The 23,676-nt window shown below is 46.4% G+C and overlaps 1 protein-coding gene across 7 annotated transcripts in view; it reads left to right on the forward strand.

Moving 5' to 3' along the window:
• The first annotated feature begins 1,388 nt into the window (after positions 1-1,388).
• Positions 1,389-23,676, forward strand: part of KCND3 (potassium voltage-gated channel subfamily D member 3) — a 119,472-nt gene continuing 97,184 nt past the window's right edge. For 3 of the 7 annotated variants that reach the window (XM_021283518.2, XM_005515635.3, XM_005515636.3), the window contains exons 1-2: positions 1,692-1,891; positions 6,492-7,676. In XM_021283518.2, coding sequence (XP_021139193.1) covers positions 6,568-7,676 — 1,109 coding nt within the window. In that variant the 5' untranslated portion in view covers positions 1,692-1,891; positions 6,492-6,567. Of the gene's footprint in view, positions 1,548-1,691; positions 1,892-2,682; positions 2,961-6,491; positions 7,677-23,676 lie in introns of those variants that run through there. The other 4 variants (XM_065038388.1, XM_065038389.1, XM_065038391.1 and 1 more) reach the window with 3 other exon arrangements.

Here is a 23,676-nt window from a genome sequence, read left to right on the forward strand (position 1 = left end):
AAGGGAGAGAAAAGGGAGAGGCAGGCAGAAAGAGTAAGGAGAAAGAAGGAAAGACAAGAATTAGAAAAAGAGAGAAACGAAAGAAAAAGATAAATAAAAAGAGAGAGAAGAGGAATATTTTCCCATCAGAGTGTCTGCAGCCAGCTTGGTTTTGACTTTCATACTCTATTTAAAAATACCAAATTGAGAGCATTGAAAAAGAGTTCCCAAATTAGCTTTTTAATAGAGATGGGAAGTTAAAAGGGGGCCGAGTCATGGGGGAAAAGCTGTTCAGAATCCCAGCCAGGCCAGCTCCAGCAGAGAGCGAGGCCAGAGCTCACCCGAGAAGAGTCGGGGAGTTCTATGAAGTGATGACATTGTAAATCACAGGAAAAAATCTCTTATACCAGTAAAAGCCAAATGACACTTCTGGTTTTGCTTCCTTTGAGCATCTGCAAGAGGAAAAGAGCAAGCGGGGATATAGGGAGTATCTTAAAGAGGAAAGCACTTCTGAAGACATCTAATAAAGACAGACTCCGGATGCTTCGATTTGCTTAAATTCCTGCAGCCGCTGAAAGTTTCTCATGGAAGTTTTAGGATTCACTCTGCGCACAACTATTCAGCTGTTAGTACCCGTATTCTAAAGGCCGTCACACACTGTGTGTGCATAACCTCATCAACCAGCCTGCAGACACTGTAATGCAGCTCACAAATATTGTTGGGGGAAACTGTTCTGAGCCAGGATCACCCAGGACCTGACATTCAGAAATCAGGATCTTTTTAATAATCGCATTCAGTTATCAGTGTTCAGATAGTGTTGAGGCACTGGATTCTAGTATCTGAGTTTCCAGTCTAGATTTTCCAAACCAGATGCTCTGAGTGTCAAAATGTTTGACGATTTCATTTTATTTTGTTTGCTTTGTGGGGTTTTTTTGGTTGGTTTTGGTGTTTGTTTGTTTGGTGTTTGTTTGTTTGGGGTTTTGCTGTTATTGTTGTTGTGTTTTGGGGGGGTTTGTTGTGGGTTTTGTTGTATATTTTTTTAATAAGGCCTTGGTTGAAGAGCTCCAGGTGTGCGGCAACACAGGCACACAAAAACACCCCGAGGACGCACCCTGGGCAGCGACGCTTTTCCCAAGTCTCCGCTTCCCCAGTTTCCCAGCAGCACAGACACACCAGAGCCCCCCCAGCAGCGATCCAGCCTTCGCTGTGCTTCACCAACGCAAATCCCCGCAGCCCCCTCCTTGCCCCCCCACCCCCGATAGCGGGTCCCGCTCGCTCCGGGTGACACCTGCCGGCGGGTCGGAGCGGGGCGGGAGGCGGCGGGACCCCCCGGTCACCCCGTTTTCCCCGCGGTCTTCCCCCGGGCTCAGCGCGGACCCCCCTGCTCTGCCCGCCGCCCCCCAACCCGGAGCTGTCCGCGCCCGTGGTGCTGATCACCGCTCGCCGCCGCGCCCGCGCACTCCGCGCCGCCCCGCGCCCGCCCCCGCGCCGCTCCGCGCTCCCGGCAGCCGCATGGCAGCGGAGCCGCGGGGCTGGCGGCCGGAGCGCCGGAGGGGCCGGTTGCGGAGGTGAGGTGGGGGCCCTGGGTCGGAGACTGGGGGGGGGGGGAAGGGGGAGCACCGGCGCCGGGTAGGGGGGTTACCCGCGGGCGGGGAGGAGGCGCGGCCGCCGGGAGGGAGCGGGGAGCCCCGGTTCGCTCCCACCGCCGGTTCGCTCCCACCCCCGCCTCGTCCTCGCCCCCGCCCCGCACTCGCTCCCGCTTGCCTTCCCTCCCCTCTCGCCTTCCCTCCCTGCTCCCATCGGGTGGCCGCACAGCCCGTTCCATCCCCCTGAACTCCCGGCGATAAAGTGTAATACCGAGCTGTGGAAGGACGCGAGGCGATGGAGAGGCAGCCGAGCTCCTGGATTTCATGTATGTATCTGTCTTACTTTATGGAAGTCACTAACTATCGCTGCGGCGCATCAGTCATTGCCGGGAGCTGCCCAGCAGAGCAGGGCATGACTGTTTTGCCCTGATTTGGGCTTCTAGTTATCTATTTAATGGAGATTCATGGGCAAACAGATAAATGAGGAAGGATGCCGGGGCTCTGAGCATGTGGAGTCCAACTTCTGACCGTGGATGAAAGAAGGATGCTGAGGTGGTGTGGAGACAGGACTGGTAAGAGCTGCCAAGGAGTAGGGCAAGCAAGAACAGCAGGACAAGAGGGAAAGGGGACAGGTGCTGGGAAGAGGGGAGAAGGAGAGAGGGAAAGATCAGTTTAAATCTGAATTATTTCTTTTTGTTCCTGAATGTAGCCCCCTGCCCTGGCTAAGGTGCTGGTTGTAGGTTTGTGATGCTGGAAGAATAGCTCATTTTCTCATCCAGGAGAAGGGACCTCTGTTCACGGTCTCTGTCTGCCCGAGAGCCAGGGACACAGCAGGAGCTCCGGGAGGGACGAGGGAACTTCATCCCACACTTTGCCCCCTTTATCCATCCCCTCCCTTGCCACCGCTGGCACATCAGCATGCAGGGATAGCTCTGGTGTGCATTTAATGACTCCATTTGCCGGTGTCTGTGTTAGCTCACACCGCCCTGCTTCAGTCTCGCTTTGCCACCTGCCTCCCGGGTCCATCTCCCACTGCATCCACACGAGCGGACTCACCGGGACCCGGGTGCCGCTTCCAGCTGGGTCAGGCAGCCAGAGCAAAGCTGCGAGCGGCGCTGGAAGGGGAGGGGGCAAAACGAAGCAAGCTCAGGCAAGAGAGGCAGAGACAGACTCGGTCTGAGCGGTAACGAGGGAGAAGCTGTTTAGTCATCTCTCTATATATACTTTCACAATGATGATCACATTTACTGATTGCTTCTGACTGCGTTTAGAGAGGGAGTCAAGAGGCAGGCAGCACAGTTCACCTTTTATCCTGAGGAGTGACTGCTCCCCCTTCCTTCCAATTCCCCAGATTTAGCCCTACTTTTGGGCACCGAGCATCTCTTTCCTTGCCAGGTAAGGCATCCCTGCGAGCCGGCAAGATGGGGCTCCCTGGGAGGGAGGGGAGAAGTTTGCATGCATTTATCCTAAGCCTGTTGCTTTTGCTCCCAAATCTCTCCAACGGACCGAGGGAGTGAATGCTCTGCAGAAAGTTTTATTATCTGACGTGATTGGGACTGGCAGAGGGTATCGAAGCTTTGGCTGACATATTGTGCTTTAAAGCAAATACATCTTTGCTGTCTCAGCCTGACCCAACAAGGACAGGAAAGGAGAGAACGAAGGATCTCAAGGCTCTTCACTCCCATTAGCAGTGTCTCATGAAGAAACTCACAGTGTGTTTATCGGTCATATTTTAAATCATCCCTGTCTGCTTCTAGAAAGGGAAACACTGAGATTTTTGGTTTGTTTCTGCTTCCATGAGACTACAAAGAGGCATTTACTAAGTACGGCATTGCCAGTGGGAGCCAATGCGGTAAGAATCCATCGTTTCTTGACCCTTTAGGTGAACAGAAATAACTGTGTTCTCTGAAGTTTTCCTCCAGAGCTTTGCTGACCTGTCAGGTTTTTGTTTGAAACTGGGATGAAACCTGATGCCCAGGATGCGGCTGCAGGGATGGGGTCGGGAGCCCTGGGGGGGGACACGGGATTCAGGCTTCTCTATCAAATTTGCTTCCAACCATTTCACTGTCCTCATAATTATCTAAAGGAAACAGATTCTTTTCTCTACAGATGCTGACTTTTTTTTACATCAGGCAAATTATTTGATTTCGCGTACCTGGTATTCTGAATGTCATCAGCAGGGTACCAATCTTTTGTTAACTAGCTCCTTTCAAATTACAGGCAGAAATTATGGTAATTAAAATTAGAAATATGTGTATAGCTATATGTGTTAGAATTGAAGTGTGTCTCTGCTACATGAGCTGAAGAGACTCTGTTGACTGTACAGTATGTACAGGCTGTACAGACTGTACAGGCTTTCCAGCCTAAAAAGACTGGTTAGCAGTTCCCAAACCCAGGCATGCAGAAAAGGAGGATTCTTTCCACTTTCTGTAGATAATACATTAGTTAATTCATTTTTTTTAGCTCAGCCTAATTTGTGCAGCTCCACATTACAAATCCAGTCCTATCTCTCTTTCAATTTTCCGCCTCATACTTTGGGGAGGGTGCAGTTCCAAGGACTCATGGCCAACGAAAAGCAAAACCTCTGCGATTCCAGATTTCATTTCTCTTCTCCCTCTCAGTCCTTCAGACAATTTAGAGCTGGAAAAGACTCGTTTTGCGTATTTTGAGGATCAAACGGGACAGATATATGCAACTTTGAAAATTAAGCTGTTTGGACTAAGTTTTCTTAACCAGCTGGATCTCTTGGTCGCAGAGAAATGGGAGCTAAACTTCCACAGAATACCCTTCTCTTTTGTTTTAATCTCCTCTCCATTTCAGACCTGAGATATTTATAACTTCTCCACATATTCTGCCAGCATGGGAGGACCCATTTTATCCTTAAAAAATTGATTTAAAAATGTGTAAGCCACTTATAAGTTACCAGCGCATTATTAGAACAATTATATGGGAAGTATTTATAGAGCCTCAGCAGCTAATGTAGGTAACCTGGAATTTACAACCAAAGTTAGACGAGTACAGAAGAGATTTCTAACAAGGTTCCCCCGAGAAATGAGGGGAGATGAGGATCCAGCGTCTTGTCGCTGGTCAGGTCACCATGCATCGCCAATCTGTCCTGGTAGAACCACTGTGGTGGTGTCACTAATTGAAATTAAAGAGCAGAGAAGACAGTTTACCAGCAGGGAGACCAGGAACAGGATGCATTATTTGCCTTGTATCCATTTGGCGACTGGGGAAAGGAATGCTTCTCATTTTACTGCCTGTTTTGCAGTCCTGTTCTTAACGTGGTGTTTCATAGATGTGAAAAGTGTAGGAAACGGGCAGCTCTGCTGTGACCCTGGAGATGCACTTGCAGCTAAAGACCGGCATATTTGCAAGGTTTCGGGGTTTGCCACACTCTGTTCTGCCTCTTCCCTGCTCTCCAGGGCTGTCAGTCTGGCACGATTAACTCCATCAATTCCCTCTTTAGGGAGAGAGACAAAATAGTGCATAGTAATATTGAACAATCCTTTCTGGGAAAATATTGTGGGATGGTGGCTCCGGTGCCATGTATATAAGCAAAGTGTCTCCCTGGGAGAAGCATCACTATGGATTATTATACGTTTTGTAATTACAAAACGTCTTCCAGCAGCAGTAAGGTCCTTTAGATAGTAACATTGGATAGAAAGATACTCCACATTAAGGTGATGAGCGTTAATGTGCCCTGAAGAGGAAGAGCATTTCTGTGAGCAGTTTAGGCATTTTCACCACAGATTGATTCCATCATTTTTTATTCAGTATTTTGATGGCCTGTTGAAATCAATAACGCTGCAGCCTTACTGGCTGAAATGGCAGCTTTCATGTATTAAAAAACTTCAGAGTAAAACTGCCTAGAAGGATACCATATAGAGGATATAATTAAGTTTTGAGGGCCTGACTCAGTGGAATCGATGGAATTTCCATTGATAAATCAACTTTTGATAGGGCCCCTAATGCATCTTATATGATAATGGCACCTTTCACCAGATAATTTTATGGTACAGTTAGAAAAACATTAAGGAAGCGAAAGTAAATACAAGTTAAAACAAAAGTTAAATATTGTAAGAACTCTGACCAAAGAGAAAATTGATTATTAGATCAGAATCACAATAATTACTCCAAGAGAATGTTGGATTCCAGTGGCTGAGGATTTGTACAACTTGGGATGTTTTGCATCTAAAACTCAAGAGCGCAGTGAAGTTATTTCAACCCAATAGTCCTTTAGTTCTTCAGCTGAAGGGTTTCTGCCTCTGGTAGCCAGAAAGGCTCAAGATGTCTTCCTGCTGGAAGAAAACTGTCCAGCTTTGAAGGTTTCCCTCATTATGATGTTCTTGCTACTCTGCTGGTAGCTTAATCCACCAGTTTTTACACCCAGGATTAGGGATTCACGCTAAAAAACACAGAAGATTTGGTTTCTTTTGACTGAAAATGTTCTTAGTGCAAGATTCAGCACACAGTGAACCTTTTAAAGCCCAGCTCGGTCCAGTCGTGGCTTTCCACGGCATCAAATTCAGTGGGTGAACAGCAAGCTGATTTCACTGGTGTTCCCAGCTCTTTCTTGACAGCTGTAGTTAAACTGATGAGCACACGAGGCTTACACCTGGGGAATTATGGATTAGTCTTGTTTGCAAGGAAGCAAATATAAATTAATGTGTTTATGCTACTTTTAAAATGCTTTTAATGAGGAATCATTTGCTATTCAAAATTTCGATCTATAATAATGCCATAACCCCGCTGAGCTGATTATCACGTGCCTTGTTTACCATCATCCTTCAAACGGGAGGTGAGGGCAAGTCGGTCATTTTGAATTCCTGTGTATGTGCTGATATCTGACTCTTTAACACGATGGGGAAAGACACCCTGGTTTGACTGTGTGTTGTGGGTTTCTTTTTCTGCTCTGTATTTTAGATGGAACTGATCTGACTTCCGACAGGTCTGAGGAGCAACCTAACTGTCTTCTCCAGTAACAAGGCCTTGGGTCATCATGGCAGCAGGAGTAGCAGCATGGTTGCCCTTTGCCAGGGCAGCCGCCATAGGATGGATGCCAGTGGCCAACTGTCCCATGCCACTGGCTCCAACGGAGAAGAACAAGAGGCAGGATGAGCTGATCATTCTCAACGTGAGTGGCAGGCGCTTCCAGACCTGGAGGACTACACTGGAGAGATACCCAGACACTCTCCTGGGCAGCACCGAGAAGGAGTTCTTCTTCAACGAAGACACTAAGGAGTACTTCTTTGACCGGGACCCTGAGGTCTTTAGGTGCATCTTAAATTTTTATAGAACTGGCAAGTTGCACTATCCCAGGTACGAGTGCATCTCTGCCTATGACGAAGAGCTCGCCTTCTACGGGATCCTCCCTGAGATCATTGGGGACTGCTGCTACGAAGAGTACAAAGACAGAAAGCGGGAGAATGCGGAGCGGCTGATGGATGACAATGACTCAGAAAACAACCAAGAAGGGTCCATGCCATCCCTGAGCTTCCGGCAGACCATGTGGCGAGCCTTCGAGAACCCCCACACCAGCACCTTAGCCTTAGTCTTTTACTACGTCACTGGTTTCTTTATCGCTGTCTCTGTGATCACTAATGTTGTGGAAACTGTCCCTTGCGGCACGGTGCCTGGAAACAAGGAGCTTCCATGTGGGGAAAGATACGCTGTGGCTTTCTTTTGCTTGGACACGGCTTGCGTGATGATTTTCACTGTTGAGTATCTGTTGAGACTCTTTGCGGCCCCAAGTCGCTACAGATTCATCCGAAGCGTGATGAGCATCATTGACGTGGTGGCCATCATGCCGTACTACATCGGCTTGGTGATGACCAACAACGAGGATGTCAGTGGAGCCTTTGTGACACTAAGGGTTTTTAGGGTTTTCAGGATTTTCAAGTTCTCTCGCCATTCCCAAGGTTTAAGAATCTTGGGTTACACTTTGAAGAGCTGTGCCTCCGAGCTTGGCTTTCTCCTCTTTTCCCTCACTATGGCAATCATCATCTTTGCAACTGTGATGTTTTATGCAGAGAAAGGGTCCTCGGCAAGCAAATTCACCAGTATTCCTGCTTCCTTTTGGTACACTATTGTAACCATGACAACACTGGGGTGAGTATTACTTTTTGTTTTACTGAGCAGCAGGCAAGCATGTACAAGGAGCTTGACTTCATTTACTCCTAAGCATTTTCCTGGGTGCATGTTCGAAAAGGGGCTGGAACTGTGAAGGGCTTGATTGTTCTTTGCCTTATACCTTCTGCAATTTAAGCTTATGTGAAGTTGTATAAAACAGCAAAAGCACTTACACCCACTTGACAAATGCTTGGCAGAACGGCAGAGGAGTGCGGGAGGAGCGAGGCTGTGGAGTAGCAGGTCCCATTCTGCGCTTGCTGGCAACGAGAGCCCATGTTTTGCTCAGACATTCACTCGAGCCATAGATTTTACACAAAGTCGCTGATGGAAATGTTGTCTCTTCGCGGTGTCGGTCATGGTTTCTTCACTTGACGTGCCAGGTTTGCTGAATTCAAATGGATATTGTGGGTCACTACACTGAAAACACTCAGTGATCGCCAGGACATGATCTGGTTTTTACTTCATGGAGGAGGATACAAGCTTCTTGTCTGTGTTTAGTTGTGAGTTTAAGACATAATACAAGTATGCTGTAGCAGTTGCAGTAGAATTTCAAATGCTCCCATGGACGGGTACAAAGATAATGATATCAAAGCAGGGGGAATGTAGCCTGGGGGCACTTTTTTTCCCTTAAATTTCATTTCTGTCTTACAGATGTTTCTACTGAGATTATAGATTTGAGCTTCTGTTGCTGTGAACTAAAACCTTTGTAAGGAGAATGACCAAATCCTCACCCTGATGGGGTTATGTAAAAGAAAGTAGGTGGCACAGGCTGCTGTTTCAGGCAGTCACAAAGTTATGATCAAATGCAATCTCTTCATTCCACATATCAGAACAATATACTAAGTTTACAGCTACTTTGCAGAGAGTTTTCCCAGTAGAGACTTCACCTATTTTAATACTCAGATGTAGACAATTCTCATTCTTGTAATGTGGTGACCAATTTTCCTCTAAACTGCTTTTGATTTCCAACACTTTTCTGTGCCTATTATACATGAACAGGCTCACAGTATCACTTTTAAATTATTAAAATCATAATTCAGCTGTCAGAAAGGCGCAGAATCTGAGCATATGACAACCTCAAGTCTGAATTTCTTCATTAAGTGAAAATGTAGAACATGTTTGTCATAGTCACCAAAAGATCTCTTTTTCCTCCTTTCTAAGCTAAGTTTGCAAGTTCATATGGCAAAAGCCAAGTTCGTTACCCTGGGAAAGACATCAGTGCTTGCTTAGAAATTAAAGCTGGGCTTTGGATCCCAGCACTCCCCCAGCTGTAGTTCAGCTTTCCAAATTCTGACTGGTCCATACTGGGCAGTTCCCACCCTCCTGTCCTCACCATCATATCTGAGCAGCTTCAGAGGGACATGTGTCCGGGGTGCCTTGTTCACATGTCCTTTCAACAAGGGGCAAATCACGAAAATCCAGTTCTGGTTTCTGTTTAATACCCATCGCACCTATCTTTCTACTTACACATGCCTCTGCACGTTTACACGTATGTTGTTATATCTTTGTGACAGGAAAGTTGGGGTCAAGGGAATGTTCAGTGTTGCTTGGGAACAAACCGTCTTTGTGCAATACGTGCAGAATGTGCTGTCGTGCAACCGCGTCTCTATTCCCCTCCGTGCACTCACTTGTCCTTTCTCTCTTTCCCTTCCTTTCCCAATGCACGGATAGATAAACCAGAGTGCTCCTGAGGACTTTAAAGTGTTCTCAATCTGTTGTAATCACAGACATTAGAGATGAATGAGTGCGTTAAACGAGTTGACAAGAATTTTAAAAATAAGACATTTAAACACGGCTTTGTAAGAGCTCGCTGCAAAGGGACCTATAAAATGCTGCCAAAGCCTTAAACTTCTAGTATTACTGATCTGGGATTTTTGTTGCAAGACTATAATGAAAATTAGTGTCTCTAGCAAATAGTCTATCAGCTAAGTTTAGTGTCATATCACAGACTTATGAGAAACTCAGAAGGCTCTATAAGAGCAGATCCCAGCGAGTCCCTGCGCTCTCTGCCAACACCAACTGCCCACGGCCACACTCAGCAGGTAACGAGTGCGTCCACATCCACGCACCACAGCCAAACACCCTCCCCTGGCTTCTCCAAAACCTCTGCTAGAAGGAGAAGTCATTACTATGACCCTTAGAAACCCAATTCCTGCCAGAATTAGGCAGAAGCCCCAACCGGAGCCCCTCGTGGAGGCACTTTTGGAGCTGGTCAGGACGGGGGGCCCAGGGCAGCGCTGGTGGGACAAGGAGCCCTTGGGTTGTTCCACAGCTCTTAGTGGCATCATGGCACAGGAATTCATGAACTCTAGAAACAAAACTTGTGGTGCTAGGTCATGTCCACCTTCCTGACTCTCACCATGTCGTGTGGGTGTTAACATCCCCTGCCCCCCTTCGCTTCCCCGTAAAACCTTTCTGTTTTGACAAATGGGCATTTTTTTACAATATTTCATAATACGCCTCTATTCAGAAATAATTTCAGTGTGTTTGGAAGGATTTTGTTACTAATGAGAGTCCTGGCAATTCCTATCGCACGGACGTTGCCAAAAATGCAGCCAAAGTCTCTAACGTGCTTCTTAATACGTCGGACTCTGCCTAGTTAGTGGTTGCCAGTTCGCTGCTTGCATTTCAGCAACGCCCAGAGCTTCTACAAATACCTGAAATAGTTTCTGCCATTTGCCTTGAAAAATTCAGCCAGCATTTAAACCCAGAGATTACAAAGCACGATGTTTTTTAACTCAAATCCATACACATATTTATGTACTTTCTGCTTTGAACACTGAAACATTTAAGTCCAGATAAGCGAACACTTCCCAGACACTGGAACTTCACCATTGATTGGGACAGAGTGCTTTATAAAAGTGATTTGGAACATGCAGGATAACTTCTCCCATGTTATTAAGATATTTTAAAAATATATTCCTTTATATAAAAGGCAAAGTTTACTCCCAACAAGCAAACAAGGCCAGTGTCAGGACAACATTTGCTCTCCTACTGTACCGTATGTCAGATGCTGTTATTCCAGACTCCAAAGTGTCTTTAGGATACAACTGAATTTCCAGATTGACCCGTAAATGGAAAGCAGTAAAAATACGTTTCTTCTTGAAAGTGAAACATGGCATAAAATAGAACAAGCGCTGCTTTTGGTGGGGTTACCATGCAAATCAGTTTTGAGCAATCCAGAGTGACTTGTGAGCTCTGAGGTAGTTAACAACCCAAGGTACAACAGTTTTTTAGGAATGGGAAACCAAGCAAAGGAATTAAATGATATCGACCCTGCATCTCTGATCCCTCTGCTGTGCTCATCAGCCCTGCTTTAACAGAGGCTGGTTTTAATCTAGCACCATTTAAACTTTGCTCAGGAGGTTTTATAATGAAAGAATTATTCTTGGGTGCATCTTAAATCAATCTGAATTACTGAACAACTATTCAAAATTAATACAAAAATCAGCTATCCAATTCATGCAGAAACACTTTTCTCAGGAGGCCACCAGCTTCCCATCTTCTCTCTCGCCCTTGTCTAAACCACCTATACAGTCAGTTTTAGCTTTGCCAGCTAAACCAAGGCATGTCCTTGCCTTGGTTTTTAGTTGACTTGATGTGCAATAGCCACCAGTTTTACATGTCTGTAAAGACAGTTGATTTAATCAGTTTTGTTACCAGCATGTTGGTTTTATTTACTTTTAAACAGCATTTGGTGCGGATGGAGCAGCCTCACGTTTCCCTGCCCATGGGCACGCATCCCAACCACGGCTGCGCTACAAGACCTCAGCACCAAACCCCGCATGGTTTTTGCCCAGAGCGCATGTTTTTCTAAGCTTTTTATAGCTGTTTTCATTTTTCCTGACAACAGCAGTGCGTTTCAGACTCTCAGGCAGCGTCTGCGACCTGCAGCACAGGCAGCAACCCACAGTTGTGAAAAAGTCATTGCCATATCGCCCTGCACCATCCTGAGAACTTTGGGCCGTTTGTGTCAAAAAACAGTGGTACCATGGACCAAGGACCAGAGGCTCTTCACAGAATCACAGAATCCCAGAGTGTCAGGGGTTGGAAGGGACCTGGAAAGCTCATCCAGTGCAATCCCCCCATGGAGCAGGAACACCCAGATGAGGTTACACAGGAAGGTGTCCAGGCGGGTTGGAATGTCTGCACAGAAGGAGACTCCACAACCCCCCTGGGCAGCCTGGGCCAGGCTCTGCCACCCTCACCAGGAAAAAGTTTCTTCTCAAATTTAAGTGGAACCTCCTGTGTTCCAGTTTGCACCCATTGCCCCTTGTCCTGTCACTGGTTGTCACCAGAAGAGCCTGGCTCCATCCTCCTGACACTCCCCCTTTCCACATTGATCCCCAGGAATGAGTCCCCCCTCAGTCTCCTCTTGTCCAGCTCCAGAGCCCCAGCTCCCTCAGCCTTTCCTCACACGGGAGATGCTCCACTCCCTTCAGCATTTTGGTGGCTGCGCTGGACTCTCTCCAGCAGTTCCCTGTCCTGCTGGAACTGAGGGGCCACAACTGGACACAATATTCCAGGTGTGGTCTCCTCAGGGCAGAGCAGAGGGGCAGGAGAACCTCTCTGACCTACTGACCACCCCCTTCTAACCCACCCCAGGTACCATTGGCTTCCTGGCCACAAGGGCCCAGTGCTGGCTCATGGTCACCCTGCTGTCCCCAGGACCCCCAGGTCCCTTTCCCCTACGCTGCTCTCTAATCCATCTAATCCATCTCTTGATGGATTTTGTTCTGGTTTGAGCTCAGGGAGGTGTCGGGTGATTTTCTATTATCTAACAAGGGCTGAGCTCCCATGGCTCAGCACCCTCGGAGTGGTCTGAGGAGAATCTATCTTCTGTCCGACCATCTCCCTTACAATTTGCACGAACATAATGGTTTCGAGATCACTCTCCCTCTTTCTGATTCGGCTGCGCTGGTCAATGAGTTCGAAAGATACACATCAGTGCACTTGGACAACACGGTCCTATCTCTGTAATGCAGTTAAAGAAGCGGGTTAGCTCTAGGAAGTCAATAAAACAAATGTGCTGGCCTGGTTATGTCAACAGCCTGATCTGGAGGAAGATCTGAAATATCTTACAGTTTTTATTAGCTGAGTGCTTGGAGAACAGGGATTCGGCGGCTGGTTTGGTTTGTCTTTAGCCCATGGTTCTGCAAAATGTGGGTCGGAGAGAGCGAACTGACACTGATCAATCGCTTGGAAAGAAACATCACTCCTAATGCTGCTTCTTTCTTGGGCTTCCTTTTTTATTGCTATTCAGTTGTGGACGAGCAAGGGCTGAAATTCAAGTAGTGAAATAGCATGTGAAAGACTTGTTGCCGAACTGTTGACAGGTGGACTAGCGTGAACTTATTGAATATTGACCACGTTTCTTGCTGCCAGCTGCCGTGTGAACAGACATCCCTCTGCAATTATTTCTCCAGCGCAAAGTATTGAAACCCCTCCGGCTGATGGGAACCTTCATCTACCCTCCTCCCTGCAAAATAAGGGGAGTTTGCAAAGTAAGGGAAATAGTAAATCATCTCTGGAGCGCTGCCATTCCTGGGTTCTCCAGCAAGGTTGTTGTTTGGCCCAGGAATCATATTGTGCGTGTCAGTACTTCAGTAACTGCCATTGAACAGTAAAAAGTTTCTTTAATAGAAATGCTACTTTGCGTATTTAACATCCTTGTTGGAGAAAGCGAAGACATGTGGGACGATTTCCTTTGTAAAGCGAGGCACTAGAATTTCATCACTCTCACTCAACAATTCCTATATCCATAGGCCAAGGATCACTTGAATTTAATATACAGAAAGTCCAAGCAAACAATGAACTGATGGAGCTCCACAAAGAAGCCATTTTCTTGTGCTTTCATTCTCTTGACTCCAGCTTCATCTTATACAAAACGTGTATCAATTTTCTTCCCCTAATGGATTTACAGATATTGTGTGTGACATGTCTTTGTATCAGAAACTACAGATGGAAACTTTTCCCTTTGCTATCTCAGGCAAGTATCTCATTTCTGAGCTATTTGTATTCACCAGAACCCCAGAAGTATTAAAATACCTTTATTCATTCTCAGAGCAAGCGGAACTCACTGGATTTTTCTCTCTCTTAAAAAAAATAAATCAAAAAAACCTGTCCTTAGACACTTTTTGTGGCTTTGGATCTTTGTAACGGTTGCACGTAAGTGCAAACATACCATTTTTTAATGTGCGAGACAAAATACCTTTTCTTTAGGGTGAACTCGTGCGAGAAGTGAATTATTTTGAATAAGGCCAAGTAACGGTACTGGCTGCAATTGTAACGTGACTGCTAAATTTACCAATGGAAGCCTTGGCAGAGATGCACCTATAGCAACTGATTCACAAATTCTTTTTAGGCTCCTCTTCCTTTATTTTTTGCCATTTCTTTCTATCCTGAATCACAGCAAGTGCCTGAGAAATACAGATTAAAGATAACATTGTATTTTCACTGGAGATGAAGGGCATGCTGACTGGATCCGAGCTATTTTTAGTCTCATAAAACGATAATTTCATAACAGCACTGACCCAGTAAAAGTAATTAGTTTACAGAGATCAGCTGAAAATACGGGACAGAGTAGCCACTGTGGGTCAGAAAGAAGGGAAAGGGGAAGTGAAGTTAAAGGCTTTGCAACAAATTAGCAAAAACTAATTACATCTCTCAGCTGATTACAGCCCATACAGTCAGATCGGTTTTATATCTGCTCATCACATCCTTACCTGCACGGATTGAGCACCTCAAATAAGAAATGGAAGCCCCATCCCTCTTTAATATTAGGAAAACAATACGAGACGTCCCATAACTCCAGGTGGTGTCCGTGGAAAACGGGTATAATTTGTGTTTAACGCCAGCCACCATTCCACTCCATGCGGAGATACTTTTTCCTGCCCAATTCCACCACATCTACTGTGAATTTATTAATCTTTCCCTTCCGTGTGTGCAGATTGCTGGATGGTTTTCCTGCAGGGTTGAGCCCAGCTCTGCCGTCTCCCAGCCGGGCCACGTTGGCAGAAACAGATTGTGCCTATTTAACTCTTTACCACTGCTACATTAAAGCACGTTCAAGGGCTGTAATTCACCTCTTAAACTTACAAATAAGTGTGGAAGAGTTATTTTAAAATCAATATCTAACAGAATGCCATTGTTCCAACATTAAAACCTGCTGGGAAATTACTAGGAGGCATGTGGCAAGTCAAATCACTGCCTGCCAGACGAGGAAACAATTCATTACTCCTTTAAAAGGTGCAAGTCTTTACCAGCTTTTCGTTCTGGTTTGCAGCCTCAGAAATGACGCTGGAGCATTCACAGAATCACAGAATGGACTGGGTTGGAAAAGCCCTCAGAGATCATCAAGTCCAACCCTTGGTCCAACTCCAGTCCGTTTACTAGATCATGGCACTAAGTGCCATGTCCAATCTCAGTTTAAAAACCTCCAGGGCCGGTGAGTCCAGCACCTCCCTGGGCAGCCATTCCAATGCCTGACCACTCTCTCTGCAAAGAATTGCTTTCTAATCTCCAGCCTAAATTTCCCCTGGCAGAATTTAAGCCCATGCCCCCTTGTCCTATTGCTGATGCCTGGGAGAAGAGACCAATCCCCACCTGGCTAGAACTGCCCTTCAGGTAGTTCTAGAGAGTGATGAGTTCACCTCTAAGCCTCCTCTTCTCCAGACTAAACAAGCCCAGCTCCTTCAGCCTCTCCCCATAGGGCTTGTGTCCAAGTCCCTTTACCAGTCTCGTTGCTCTTCTCTGGACCCGCTCCAGCACTTTCCCTCACTCTTGCACGATTTCAATCCTTTGTTCTGGCTCTACATTGTGGATTTTTATTGGGGCTGCGAGGGGCTCGGGGCTGTGCTGGCATTGTCAGCGCCGCAGCTCTCCTGACGGATGAATTATCTCTCACCTATAAAAGCATCTGCAACAACAACAAAACCCAAATGGGCAGCCACTCCAAGGCATTTTCCGAGCATCCTCACCGCATGGGTTCAGGAGCCATCGAGCGCATCGCCCGGGGAAGCCCGCTGCTTTCAGCTCGGCCTGCCATCTGCAGCAAAATTAAAACACAGATCAGCTTTGGCTTTTTTATGCCTTCAGGACTTTGCGAAATGTGGCTGATGTATGTCCCCAGAAAGCCCTCGGGAAGGATTGCTTCTGAAGAGAGCGGTCCCGCGGAACCAGCCAACGGGCCCCTGGAAATGAAGCTTAAACAGAGACGCAGAGGTCTCACTGCGACCGCGCTGTGGAGCCTCCTGATAACAGGGTCGAATAATTCAAGCACTAAGTCTCACGCATACGGAGAGAAGCAGCCGCTGGTACCGAACATGCACCACAAACGCGTTTGCTCAACGTCCTGGCACCCACAAACCTCCCCCAACCTGCCTGGCAGGAGCGAGAGCTGCTGGGTTCACTTTTAACAGCTCCTATTAATCAAACAACACATCCTCAACATTCTGAAGTGCCCTTCGCTTTTTATTATGGGTAATTATTTTTCACGTTCTTATTGCTCTGGTCCTCCTGCTCATGTGACTCCACTTTGCCATCTAAAAGGCACAAACCGCTGCTGTTTTTCTCGCCTTGCCTGTAGACACAGGGTTTCACATCAGATGTGAAAACAGCAGATGATAAAATCTTCTTGAGTCACTTTCAGCCTTTAATATTTAAATGCACAGCCTTGAGATAACAAGATTTCACCCCACAACTAGACGGCCCCTTTATTTCTGCTCTGGGCTAAATAAAACACTTCTTACTATTATTTAATTCTGCTTATTTTCTCACCCAGTTACCTCCATGTCACTATGCTCTACGTGCACTTTTGGGGTGTAATTTGAAGACAACATGCCATCAACGCACTTTATTTTTTCTATATTTGTATGACCTGGAGCACAAAGGAGCCATCCTCCTTAACTATTAATTACAGTCACTACGATAGGAATAAACATAGCACTTTATTTTTCAATTGCATAGGATAACGCAAGCCAGCTGTTCTCGCAACCTAATGCTTGGCAGAAACAAACTGTCTTCAAAAGGAACGGTAAACTGAGAGTAAAGCTGCTCTGAGGTGCTTTCTCCAAGAGCCCATCCACATCGGTGTCTGCGTTTGGACCAGGAGAGCTCTTTGAGAGCCAACTCCATCATCCCGTCCTTGCCGCAGTTTGGCTCACGGCGCAAAGAGGTTCCAGAGGACGCAAGCCGCGGTTTTCTGGATGAAATACAACCGGGAGATGCACTCCAGGAATGCGCCTAATGTGCTCTTAATGGTAATGGGCACCCATGGGCCGGCCTAGGAATAGTCTAAAATGAATCCTCCCCGAGATGTGTGCAGTTGGGATGCTTGGTCCTCTGCAGCAGCTCAGCTCCCGGTGAGCCACGCTACCTAATGCAGATACCGACTTATTCTTTCCCTGCAATTGATTTCTCAGTTCTCAATTATAATCCCGTTATAGTGTTGTCTGAGGTTTTCCTGGCCTTTTCTCATTAATATTAAACTGAGAAAAGCTGCAGTTGTTTCTTCTGCCTCTTCAGAGGGAAGACAGGAGGAGGCTGTTGTCGATTTAACAGACTCTGACTCCTCCGTTACTCCACTGCAGGAGAACCTTTTTCTAGCAATCAGTGTCTGAAATGAGTAGTAACAGGGCTTAAATCTACCACTTTGAACACGAATCAATGGGGCGTTATTGCCAACACACATCCTTGACTGTCACATGTTTCGGTGGTGCTGTTGGTTCAGGAAGATTTAAAGCCCCGTCTCCCACCCAGCTTTGCACCTGTGAGATATCCCTTTTACTGAGCTCACTCTCCAATCTCTCCATAATTAACCAAAATATGAACTCCTGAGCTTCTGCCGCGCGTGCGTGTGCCTTAAACCTCCCCGCGAATCCACTCTGTTGTGTACAGATGGGCAATCACGGTCAGCTCACAGGCGGCAATCACAACTTTTACTTGGTGCCTCTTTCGTTTTCCTGCCTACTTACATCTGCCTAACCGTCTGTTCATCAGTCCAGGCAGCATCCATCATGTAATAGGATGTGTCCTACTGAGTCAGACGCTCTGCTTCAGTTCATGAAATGAGCTGGCAGGATATTCTCGCCTTGGCAGGCTGGATGCAAAAGACTTCAGCTCTTTTAGGTATTTTTCTGCTACAGAGGAATAGCAGGCCAGATTAAAGAATAGGAACATTCATTCAGCAAGACAGCTGTTGAATGAAAATACGCAAAACAGAGGAAATTAGGTAGAAGTCATCTCTCTTGCTAAGGGTCAAAACAAGTAGTAAGCTGGGCTGAAGGGATACAAGATTTTGGGCTGCAGAGGGCTGAGCAGGATGAATTCCACCACTAATGAGCTTAGTGAATAAGCTCATTACCTAACGAGCTCTATTGAACAAGCTTGATTTCCAGCCTAGGGAAAGCCTTCTGAATAGATAAAACATAGGTAAACAGCTCCATCCGTTTACACACAGATATCTGTAGCTCAAGAGCAAAGTCACGGTTACTGTCAGGTTCCTTCCTTGAAGGTGCAGATGTCAGGATGGATCAGAAAAGCAACAAGGGGTAGAGGCTCTTTTCCAGTTTTGACCTTTCTTTACAAATTCTGATACACACAAGGATGCACACCAACATGACTTGGTAAAACACAGACATCCTAATAACTTTCCTTCGTCATTGCCATAGGACTGATCTACCCAACACAGGGCTGGATCAGGTAACACCCAGAGGTTCTTTCCAAGCCAAGTTATTCTATGGTTGTACGAATAAACTGTTCCTGCAATGGTGCATCTCTATGGATCTCATCTGAAACCCCAACTTTGCTTTTGGGGCCTGGGAGCGTTTGTCAGATCAGATGCCAACTCAGAGGCCTTGCCCAATGGCCCAAAGGAAATCCCACATCCACTCCGTCCCATGACAGATCTTGCGGACAGTTTAATATAACCAAAAAGGTAGAAGTCTTGAAGTATCTAGCCTATAAGGAATGATCCATCATGTACTCACATGCTGTTTAGCGTAGTTGTCAATTCTGTTGGCTTGGAAGCGAAATGAGAAAATGTGGTTTCAGAAAAGGAGAATAGATCTACAGATGCTGAAAAATCTTTAAATCTAAATTTCGTCTTCTACATAGTAACACTTGCATTTATTTTTACCATTTTTTTCTTAGACTTCCAGCAGATACTGAAATACTGTTAAAACTATTCAGCTCATGTAGCTGTGCCAATCTTAGATGCTGCCCCTGCCCATCCTTGGCCTGTTATCATCATAGCAGCACTAAAAAATGTCTGAAGAGGAAAAGGGAAGGAAAATGTCTGAACTTCGCAGTAAAAAATCACAGCTAATTTGTGGGGAGATAAAGATTTTTAGGAGAAAATAGGTGCTCAATCTTTAAAAATATATATATTTAAACCTAAGCATGCATGCCCTCAAGTACACATGACAGGATACATAAACATGCACACAGCTCAGGTGTACAGGTCAGTACATATTCACATTGTCTGCAGCGTGCAAGTCTGGAACCAAATGTACTGCAAATGAATTTCAGCAGCTTTTACGATTCACTTTTTTTCAGAAGCAAAGGAGGCGGCTGTAGCTGCCTCGTTAGCCGTGTCCACGGGGGTTCGTTTGCTGCAGCACATCAAACCAGGGCCGCTTTATCGACAGCTTTAACAGCCCCTTGCAATTTCATTTGTGGGAATAATTTTTAATGGCTCTGCCCGCTCCAATCGCAATGTGTACGGGGAGTAACTTCACAACAGTCAGTGAGTCACACCGGTGAAAAACGAGCGGCGGTGACAACCAAACTGGGCTCTGTGGATTTGAATAGGTCGGGCTGTAATTCGGGAGACACGTCGTGCGCTGCTTTTATGGGAAAGCCATTATGGCAAGAGATGCCTTCTGGTGTCAGGTCCTCCGCTAAGCCGTAGCTCATCTTTCATGTTTACCAGTGCTTTCCTTGGACATCCCATGAAAAGCAGCGATTTCCAGCTGGCAGTACTAGATGCACTACAGTCAAGGCACTTAAGCAAACTGTTGGGTAGAATTTGTGTGCAGCCATTAATAAACTGCTTCCCTGGCAATATCAAAACAGAGTGGGCAGACAGCACATCTACTACCTATAGCACTCGACTATACAACAAATTAAATCCACCCATTAAACCATCGCAAACTGAGAGAAAGGGCATTTATCTGAACATCTGTGCCTACCGAATGCTTTATCTGCAAAGTGCAATACTTATGATGAGAACTATTGGGGGCTAAAAGCAAGTCAGGCAAGGATTTGTGGGATTTTGTAGGAAATAAGCACCACTAATGCTCAGAGCAGTGATTTCAGAGAACGTGCAGGAAAAACAGACAAGTGGAAGCACGAGGCACAGACAGACCCACGGACAGCAATAATGCCCGTGCTGAGTTTGGTTCCAAATATAAGACAGCTTAATACAAATAAATGCCAGTAGTATTAATGCAACACAGTAAAATAACAGAGTCATCTGGCCGTGCTAGTTGAGTATCTCACGGGCATCTTGCCTTTTCCTTGAGGTGTCCTGTGTAGTGAATTACTCTCAGTGTGTTCTCAACCTCATTGCTGGATTGCACAGAAAGATCTGCCTCTTTCTCTAAAGGTCGGCATGGCATTTGACACAGGATATACCATAAAACACGTTGTTGAAGGAGGACTTCTTGTGTCCTGCGTTTCTGGACGCCGTTTCTCCCTCGTGAGCTGTCACAGTGGCTCAGTGTAATGGGCTTCTGAAGGCCACATATAAGTGCCAAGGGACAAGGTGAAGGGGTTTTTAGACAGCCGTGACCATTTCTCTCATCCACCCCTATCACCAGGGAGAGATATAAGTGCAAGTACAACAGCATCTTTGCTGCTGTGCAAGCTCTTGTTATGGCTCAGGACAAAAAGCTCCAGGTGAGCACATTAAAATGATGATAACTTTGTATTTCCCCTAGTAAGATTCAGCAGGCGTTTGGGAAAGACCCGATGACCATTTGCCAATTAGCTGTATGAATCTCCATGCCAGGATTCTCAAAGTCAAGTGAGACTTAGATTCCATCTCTGGCTGTGAAATGACAGAGACGCAAAGTTCTCTGCACTGTGCTCTGTTCCTGACACCCAAAAGCATCTGCCAGCCACTGGGCAATGAACTTTATAGGTAGAAAAACTCAGATACACTGAATCAGCGGCTATCTGGAATTTAATGCACAGTCGGACATCCCTCTCATCCACACTGGGATGGCCCCAGTGACAATTCTGCTGCCAGGTACCATCCCCACATGGGGCTGGATGGCCAGAGGTCCAGAGAGAGATGGGGACTGAGCAGTGGTCATAGAGTACGCGTATTTCCAAATGTGCAATGCAATCTAAATAAAATATCAAAGAACTTGATCAACTCTCACAGATAAAAGGAGAGAATGGTGAAAAAAAATCACACAGAATTGCAGATGATAGAATAAAAGATGTTCTGCAGGTCCGTGTTTTCCTGCTTTATAGGGAAAGATCGAACGTGATTTAGCAAAATGTAAACAGGAGTTGTTGCTTTCCCAGACGCTGATTTATTATTTAATACTGAAATACTATAAATAACAAATCTGCAGAATCATCTAGCCAAGAAACGTATGCGTGCATGTAAAGGCGCACACACACACATCTCGTGGCTCTGCCAAGGGTGTCGTTCAGCTCAGCTCAGCTGCTCACAGGCCGTTTCTGGTGGGGTTGGGAATTGGCGAAGCTGTTGTGACTGTTCCACACCCACCTCACCCATCATGTGCGGGCAAGTGTTTCTGTAACTATACTGGCCTCTCTCTGTGTTAAAATTTTATCGGTTTTAATAGACTATAGCTATACGTTTTGCCAGGGGAACGTATACGTTTGGGGTATTCTTCAAAAATTTACCCTGATGCTCACCCTTCCCATATTGATCCCCATGAATGAGTCACCCCTCAGTGTCCTCTTGTCCAGCTCCAGAGCCCCAGCTCCCTCAGCCTTTCCTCACACGGGAGATGCTCCACTCCCTTCAGCATCTTGGTGGCTGCGCTGGACTCTCTCCAGCAGTTCCCTGTCCTGCTGGAACTGAGGGGCCACAACTGGACACAATATTCCAGGTGTGGTCTCCCCAGGGCAGAGCAGAGGGGCAGGAGAACCTCTCTGACCTACTGACCACCCCCTTCTAACCCACCCCAGGTACCATTGGCTTCCTGGCCACAAGGGCCCAGTGCTGGCTCATGGTCACCCTGCTGTCCCCAGGACCCCCAGGTCCCTTTCCCCTACACTGCTCTCTAATAGGTCATTCCACAACTTACACTGGAACCTGGGGTTGTTCCTGCCCAGATACAAGACTCTACACTTGCCCTTGTTCTATTTCATTACATTTTTCCCCGCCCAACTCTCCAGCATGTCCAGGTCTGATGAATCGAGTGAGCGTATCCTCAGCCATAACCCTACATGCAACCAGCTTGGAGTAAATCACATTGAGTGGATATGAAAAAGATTCTTGATGATTATGCATAAGATGTGAAAAGCAATCACATCACTATATATGATAAAACATAACCATAAAATAAAAGGCTGAAGGCCCGAATGACTGGGCATTGATGCAAAGTGATTTTCAAATGTTACCATTCAGATATGGTAGAAAAGAATATCCCTCTTGCAAAAAAAACAGTACTGACCGGTAGGAAACAAAACCCACTGCAGGAAAGGGAGCCCTGAGGAAAGAATGGCAGAAGCGCGGGTCCCTCTGCTCTGTCTAGCCTATCATTTCCAAACTGTTTTCCTTTCTCGGTGTTCAAAATGTGCATAATTCAAGAGGAGTTCAGTATGTGCTGTTAGGCAGGTCTGTGTCTGAAGAGCAGCAGCAGAGGATGTTCAGAGATACAGCAGGACTTACAAATATTTTGCCCCTCATTCATTTCTCAGAAGTATCACATATGTGGACTTCACAATGAAATTATCATACTTTTTGTTTTAGTACAAGACATCAAAAACCTGCTCTTCACGCACTGATATACTCGGTTAAAGTTGATCTGAGACTGGTCAGGATAGGAGTGGGATCCAATACCCTTTTGGAGATCCGTGTGCTGGGCGATACATTTCTAGTCTGTGCACGGGCCGATCTGAATCGTGGTCTAATTATACCCGTGAAACATGTTGAGCATCCCAAGGAGTCTAACATTTCAGAGGTGAGGCTGATGAAGAGATTGTACGCAGCTGTCAATAAACATCCCCCCCCTTCTCGCCAAGTGCTCCCCGCGTTCACGGTTCGCTCGCAGGATACTCCACGCCTGACAGCAGCGTTGCGGGGAGTATTCCCTGAGCCAAAGGATATTGGCTTTATGCCCGCTGTGAATAATGGGCTTTGTCAGGAATGATCTATTTAAAAACTAAGCTCTACTCAGGGTTGTCTTTCAGACATACGTGGCCATTTACAAGGTATCGCGTTAGTGGTGCTGACGATCCCACTGAGACGTGGTCAGGACTGCCTTTGGCTTTTGGCCCCAGGGACACAGCAAGAACATAAGTGGTTAAATGTAAATTGCTTATTTCCCTCCAAAAATCCTTTTACTACAGTGACAACAGGTGTCACGCTCAGTCCCCGTCCATCACCCACTTGTCTTCTGTCCCACTGAGGTATTTGTGTCAGTGCAAGCTCAGGGGAGTAACTACTAAGCCTAAAAGACTCTTTCTTAGGGACCTAGGGAAGAAAACACCTGCTAAGGGCCAGTTATTTCTGCTGCCTCTCCTGCTGCTTTTTCCCTATTATGCATCCTCCCAAAATGTCACATCTTTTTCTTCCATCTGAGTCACATGCCGCTTTTATGTCCCTCACCCCGGCAGTGATTTGGGGCAGCGTTTAGCACCCGGTTTAAAGAGAGAGGCCATGTCTGTGCCGCGGCTGCGCTCGGTGACCCCGGCGCAAAGCCGTCTCACAACTCAACGGCTACGACGGTTGTAGAGCTGCCGAGCCTGTAACCCCGTGACGGCTCCGCGG

The sequence above is a fragment of the Columba livia genome, chromosome 22, assembly GCF_036013475.1.
Source record: "Columba livia isolate bColLiv1 breed racing homer chromosome 22, bColLiv1.pat.W.v2, whole genome shotgun sequence".
NCBI classification, from domain to species: Eukaryota; Metazoa; Chordata; class Aves; order Columbiformes; family Columbidae; genus Columba; species Columba livia.